Below are 6,937 nucleotides of genomic sequence, written 5' to 3'. Positions count from 1 at the left end.
CCCCAAATCAGCAACACCAGCAAACTGAGACGGGGGTGAGTGGAGGAGTAAATGGCAATTTATCTCTAAAGGAGAAAAAAAAAAATCACCCGAACTACCCGCTTTGCCTGGAGTGGGGGCGTGACTCACATTTTCGGATAATCTGAATAAAGGGATTGCATGCATGTGTGTGTGTGTGTGTGTGTGTGCGCGAGGCATTCACCCCTTCTAGCTCCGGACTCCCGAGCCGCGCGGGCGGGCAGCCCCAGGCCAGCCGAGAGCCCGGCCGGCTGCCGCGGGCAGGGAGGGAGCGCTGGGCGGGCGCTGATTGACGGGGCGCTCGGTCAGGTGACCCGGAGCGCCACGTTCCCGGAGCCCAGCCGGCGGTGGCCTCCTGGGCTGGGCCGGGGCCGCACCGGGAGCCGAGAGGGGCTTATCTCCCGGAACAAAGTTGGGGGGCGGGGACGACGACCGGGAGCTGGAGCGGCGCGGGCCGGCGGGCCGGACCTGCGCGGCCTCCTCTTCCTCGAGAGAGCGGGTCCCGGGTGCGGGCCGCGAGCGGGGTCCCAGGGGGTGGCAGCGCGCCCCGGAGCGGTCCTGCGCCCCACCCTCCTCTGCCTCCGGTGCTCGGCTCCAACAAAGGGGCAGGCCCGCGGGGGGGCGGGGAGGGGGAGGGGCCGGCCCAGCGAGCGCTGGCGCACAAAGTTGTGGAGCCGCCGAGCCTCGGAGGCGGGGAGCGGGCGGCCGCAGCCTGCCGCGGGCTTTCTCCCGCCGAGGGGCGAGGAGGAGCCTCCGGCTCCCGAAGCCGATTGGGGAATCACCGGGAGCGGTGCCCCCCTTCTTTTGGGTCATTTCTGCAGACGGAAAACTAGTGTTTGGCAAACTTGGTGCCTGCGCGCCTGTTCCAGGTTTGCACTTGGGACTGTTTTGTTTTTGGCGGAACTACCGGGCAGGAGGATTGCACAAGTCAGAGGCATTTTGAATCGGGTGTCAAAAAAAAAAAAATTCCTTTTTTCTTTCGGACCTTGTCTAGGTCTCCACATTTCATTTTTAAAGAACGTCGCACCACAGAACTCACGCTCGCGCAGCCCCCCCGCGGTAACTACGACCCAAACACATCCAGACCAGCCCTTGGCCGCTGGGGACGCGGCGGCGGCGGCGGCTGGCAGGCGAGGCGGCCCGCGGGTCACGGGAGCAGGTAAGTCCATGCATTATTGAAGCCCCGGGCTGGGGAATGTGACCACAACCCCGGGGAAACGGGGCGTTGGCTGCGGCGAGGATGAACTTCTCTGCGGTCCTGAGCCCAGGATCAAAGGCTCGACCTCCTTCCCAAGAATGTGCCTAAGATGTAATCAACTTTTGCGGGCACTTTCCTCGGAACCTGAGTTCAGCTCCCCCAGGGGCGCGAGAGAATGCCAGCAACGAGGAAAGAGGAGGGGTTTCTAGGAATCCGTATAGTTGCGAATGATCCAAACTCCTCTGCCTGGTTGGGGGCTACCCTATGGCTTCCCCCGATCTTCCTCCCGGCGGGGGTGTGAGAGTCGCGCATCTGTGCCTCGCGCAGTGAGGGGCGCTGGGCCAGTGATCTCCAAGGGGGGACGTGGCTTCCCAGGAGGGCCTGTCACACACGCCCTAGCTTCGGAAGGCGGGGCTAGAGGTGTCCGCTAAGAGAGGGTGGGGTAAGGGTGGCCGTGGTCGACGGGCAGGGGAGCAGTTCCCAGCCGTCCTCCTGGCAGGAAACGTGTTCGACCTCCGGGCCATTGCTGCTCGGGAGGGTGGGGCTCCGGTAAGGGGACGCGGGAGCCGAGTCGGTGCGTGGTCCAGTGCAGCCTCTTCTGCTGGTTTTCCGGACGCTTGCCATCTCTTACTGCAACTGGTAAGGTAATTCATGCCCACCTTTGGCTCCAGGTCCGAGGCTCTGGTTGCCCAAGGCCACTTACAAAACCAACAAAGCACGAATTTTAGGTTGTGCAACTTTTAGAAGGCACGCTGTTAAAAGAGACGTTCCCCCAAGCTCCGGAAAGGGAGTTGTTCTAGGGAAGGAGAAAACGTGCCCGACCTTTCAGAGCCAGGGGACCTGCAATTTGTTTTACACTGAATTGGAGAACTCTGGGTCTAACCTGGGTCTAACGGCTCCGCTTTCTGGCATGTCCCGGGGTGAGCTTCCTCTTTCCCAGCCTCCAGGTCACCTGGGTCACCAGGGCTTCGCGGGTCAGTTCCCCGTGTCGCGCTTGGGAGAGTCCGTGCACCGGTTGCCGCGACCGGAGCGCACAGAGTTCGCGGGGAGCCCGGACTTCCCAGGTCCGGATAGGAGCTCGCGGACTCTGGGACCTGCGGCAGGAATCGCATCCATTGCTCTGTAACTTACACAGGCCTCAGGAAGTCGGGTTGGCCCCTCCGGGCTGGTTGCTGGTGGGCGTGAGGGACGCAGCCCCGCGGATAGCGCTGCGGGCCAGCGAGAGATAGAGGAATGCGCAGCTCCTGGGTGCTTCAGCCTCCAGGGTAACAGGCGGCGAGGGCCGAGGTTTACGCGGAGTCATTCCCTACCCCCTCGACCCGTACTTATGGGACCGATGAGACCGCTCTTTAATTCTCCTTTGGGTATTTACACACAATTTATTGCCCCTGTAAACAGTATTAATCACTGTAGTATTCACCTTCCCTGGGAGCTCAGAGTGAATGGCAGGTCTTGGCACTGGGTGTCTTTTACTGTGTTTCAAGCAGAGCGGCAAACTCTTGCCCCTTTGGCTTCCCTTTCCACTACGTATCTCTAGCTAGGTTTTGGTTCCCAGTGTTAAATAATTTTTGCCCAAGGACCAGCATTGCATTTGCATCATAATTGTATATTGTTGAACATATTTGTATGACATTGTATAATTCCTATATTATTTTAAAGGCAAAAACTTGAGCTTTCCTTTTAAGGCCACCCTCTCCCGTCCAACTTGGTTTATTGCCACACACTCATGGCTTCAGGTCCCCATGACAGCCAGAGATGATCTGAAGAAAATGTTGGTGAACGTAGAGTTGAATGTATTGGTTTCAGTGAGAAAGATCTGGCTAAACTTTGGCACATAACCCTAGAGTCGTGGTACAATAAGTTACAGTTGTAAAGGGCTTAAAGCTTCGAAAGCAATGTCCCATTCATTTGTTCTGTTTCTTACCTCACTGTGTGTGGAAGGTGGCCTTCCCTGAGTTTCATAGATGTGAAAGTAGAGGGACACCCAGTATATTGTTAGTGACTAAACTTTGATTCTTTCTCCTGACAACCTATTATAAATCGCTGCTGCGTTTAGCGATTTAGAAGGAGGTATAGTATCTTTTTTGCCATATGTTACTCAACCTGGAGTCCCCAGCCATTCATGCAACAAGTGGCAGCCTGTGGCTATCACCGTTTAAATGGTCTCCGTCCTTCCCATTCTGTTCTTGTCCTCTGACATCCCTTTCTGCTGCGTCCTTGTAGTATAAGGGATTTTGATTATCCAGAAGAGAAAATTTGAGAAGTTATCTTAAGGAGAGTGGCAAAATAAAATATAATGAAGAACTTTAATGTGCAAATGGAATAAATTCCTGTGTAAACAGTTTACTTTTTTTATGGAGTGGGAAAAGTCTTTGGGAAGATTGAAGTGAAGACCTTTGGCTAACACCAGTTATGAAGGAGAGCATTAGAAGTATCTGTCAAAGGGAATAGTTGTGTGCCAGTAAAGAGAATTTTGTTGGGTGAACCTGATTTTCCATAATAAAATGTTATATGCATTCTTCTGAACAAAGTTGTTTGGTTTTTGAATATAATAAAATACAATTAAGAATTCAGTAAATCTTTTACAAGTATGTACCCCAAAAAGGGAACTTAATCACATAATAATCCCTAAAGTCTTAACAGTAATAGAGCAATATAAAACATGAAAAAGTTCTTTATAGTCATAAAATTTGGCAGACATATAATCTAATCCATATATTCCTCCCTATTGGAGAGGAAATTATTCCCGAAGTTTTAGAAATCTGCCACAGTTTTCATCTGCCTCAAACTCTTTAACACTTAAAATCTTTTTCTAAGGTAATTTTGACCTTTTTTTATTAGAACACACCCTTTTCCTGACTGATCAGGAAAATAATATAATAGTAATTATGTATTACGTATATTTGTATTATTATAAAATAACATGGTGTTTCCTTGAATATTATATATCAGAAAACATAAAATACTGAATATTACATAAATATACAAAATGAAATATAAAATAATACCATATGGTGTGTCCTTTAAGAATTGGCTTGTCTAATTCTACCTAGCAGTAAACTCTGGTTCTGATACATGTTGTAATATGTGAATTAATATCCATTATTCCCAGATTAATATTTGGATGTGTTGACTGTTATATTCCCAATTAAGCAATTATTTAATGTATTTAATTGGCATTTGCAGTCCGCAGAAGGGGCACTTAGGATAGAGCCAAGTCCCTGAACTTAAAATTGAATTCTGATTCTGTCTGGGTTTTTGGGGCAGTGTGTTTCAGAAAGTATTCAGGCCATGCAGTGCTCTGACATTCTTAAAGAAAAGGTAGTAAGTATTGCAGGATAGAATTCTCAATTCTTTAATTTCTAAAGATGCTCTGACTAACTACCAAAGATTAAAATTATTTTATTGAATTATAGCTATACTCAGCAGAATTCATGTGATGTACCTTCTAGAATAAAATGTGTCAATGATATAACATATAACTACCCAGATTTATGTCTAATCTAGACCATTCCTGAGATCAGACCTGTATATCCATCTGCCTTTTTGTTATTTCCATTTACATGTTTCAGAAGCACCTCAAACTCAGCAAATCCAAACTACATTCATTATTTCTTCCTCTGGTGGCTTATGCTTCATTACTCCCCAGCTCAGTGAATGACTCACCATCTACTCAATTGCCTAAATTGGGCAATCATTTTGTCTCATATCCAACCAGTTCCCAAATCCTATTGACCTTCTTTATTTAATATTGAAATGTCCCACATATCCACCCATTTCTTTCCATCTACTGTTGTTTCGGCCACAATCATTTCCTGCCTGTAATATTACACTAGGAAGAATAGAAGACTAAACACCTATATATATGCTCTTTAACTACATTTCCCACTTAGCATTTTCCAAAGTTCTTGCTCTCTGTCTCTCTCTGTCTCTCTCTCTGTATATCTGTATACATAAGTACAGAAACAGATATAGATAGGCAGATAGACATGCATAAATAAATAGACAGATATATGCTGTCCTGCTTGAACTTAAGTTGAAGATATTATCACAATTCATTGCTAAATATTTCATCACGTGTCTCCTACCATCAGACATTTCTTTGCATAATGACAAAACTATTAACCAATATTAAAGAAGTTTAATACTGATAGAATAATAGTGTCTAATATACAGCCCAAATTCAGACTTTTCAAATTATCCCAAAATATCTATTTTAAAAAATTCTGCATTCAATCAAGGATTACCTAAATTCTGAATTCTCATCCTTGAAGGCTTGACTCAAATGTCATTCCTTCAAGAAAAGCCTTCTTTAATTGCCCAGAGCAGGTCAAATTTCTTCACTATATGGTGATATTACTCTATGCTTCTCCTTTGTATGTTTGTAGCCTATCAGAAATAATTTATTGTATAATTAACTGCTTTGTGTCTATAAAGTTCATAATGGCAGAGGGGCTGTGATCTTTTTTTGATAGTCTTATCCCCGTTGTTCAGATCAGTGCCTTATACATGGTAGGCACTGAATAAATATTTGTTGAATGAATGGGTACTATATGTAACTATATATGACTATATTAAATAATATATGTATATATGTGTGTGTGTGTATATATATATTTTCAAGTCAATACTTTCTCTTTTTTCTTTAGCTATTGATGTCAAACTGGAGCATTATAGAAAATTGACAGTCTTAAAAAAGAGGATTTAGTGAAGTCTTTGGATATATCGAAACCCAGCAAAGATGGCCAAGTACGGAGAGCACGAAGCCAGGCCTGATGATGGGCAGAACGAGTTCAGTGACATCATTAAGTCCAGATCTGGTAGGTAATGGCAGCTTAAGAAAATGGCAGATTTTTATGCGTAAACTACTTAGAAGACGTAGGTGTTTGTTTGTTTGTTTGTTTGTTTGGCTTGTTTTATACCGTTCTTGTGAGAGAAACTTCTTTTGAGAAACCTAATTCTGACAAATGAGCATCATATTGTAAAAGGGAATATAATGTCTCTGAGTATCCCTCTTAATTTCTCCACCCCATTTCCTCTTATCATGTGTTGATTGGGATCGCGTGGTGATGGTGAGACTGTTACTTGTAGTTGGATGCTGTTCGTTTGTAACACGACCCCCTTTCAACACAAAAATACAGCTGGGCATTTGTTTTTTTCCTTTTCAGCCTGTTTTATGAAGTTGAAGGGATTATATGCTTAAAGTAGGAAGTACCATGGTTTCTGGCAGGATGGATCTTCCTGAGTTTTGCTTTATGACCACCTGTCCTCACCCCCATCTCTTTTGGTGGCCAGGGCTAGGCCAACAGGTGTCCCAGCTTTGCTTCCATTTTTGAAACTTCTTGTGAACCTCTCAAGGTACAGTTTTCACCTGGGTAATCTAATAAACTAGACTAGGACAAATTAATGGGTTTTGTATGAACATTTAAATTGGGGACCTAAGGATACCACTCTCCCGTCCCCAGTCTTTTTTATATAACTGAGTGCTTTTCTATTCTGACTGTTCAAATAAATCAACTGGGGAGCTTCTTAAAAAAAAATGCAGATGCACTGGCTCTTCTCCAGACAAAAATTTGTGTGTTTCTGAAAAGCTTCAAATATGATTCTGAGACAGGCTCTGAGGGGAGGTATTTTTGAGCAGGCAGAGCCTTTCTGAGCTTTGAAAATTACACAGCACTCCACCCTGGGTGTGAACACTATACTTAAGTAACTTTGAGAGTT

At 46.0% G+C, this 6,937-nt stretch overlaps 1 protein-coding gene across 4 annotated transcripts in view; it reads left to right on the top strand.

The window, feature by feature from the left end:
* The first annotated feature begins 338 nt into the window (after positions 1–338).
* Positions 339–6,937, top strand: part of UTRN (utrophin) — a 463,108-nt gene continuing 456,509 nt past the window's right edge. Inside the window, exons 1-3 of one of the 4 annotated variants that reach the window (XM_088795414.1) lie at positions 339–524; positions 1,013–1,177; positions 5,866–6,036. In XM_088795414.1, the coding sequence (XP_088651540.1) occupies positions 5,958–6,036 (79 nt within the window). In that variant the 5' untranslated portion in view covers positions 339–524; positions 1,013–1,177; positions 5,866–5,957. Of the gene's footprint in view, positions 525–676; positions 1,178–1,660; positions 1,856–5,865; positions 6,037–6,937 lie in introns of those variants that run through there. The other 3 variants (XM_088795413.1, XM_088795412.1, XM_088795415.1) reach the window with 3 other exon arrangements.

The sequence above is a fragment of the Rhinolophus sinicus genome, chromosome 2 (genome assembly GCF_057876585.1).
Source record: "Rhinolophus sinicus isolate RSI-liver-muscle chromosome 2, RSI-T2T, whole genome shotgun sequence".
NCBI classification, from domain to species: domain Eukaryota; kingdom Metazoa; phylum Chordata; class Mammalia; order Chiroptera; family Rhinolophidae; genus Rhinolophus; species Rhinolophus sinicus.
The sequence above is the reverse complement of the archived record's forward strand: the minus strand, read 5'-3'. Positions and strand labels throughout refer to the sequence as shown.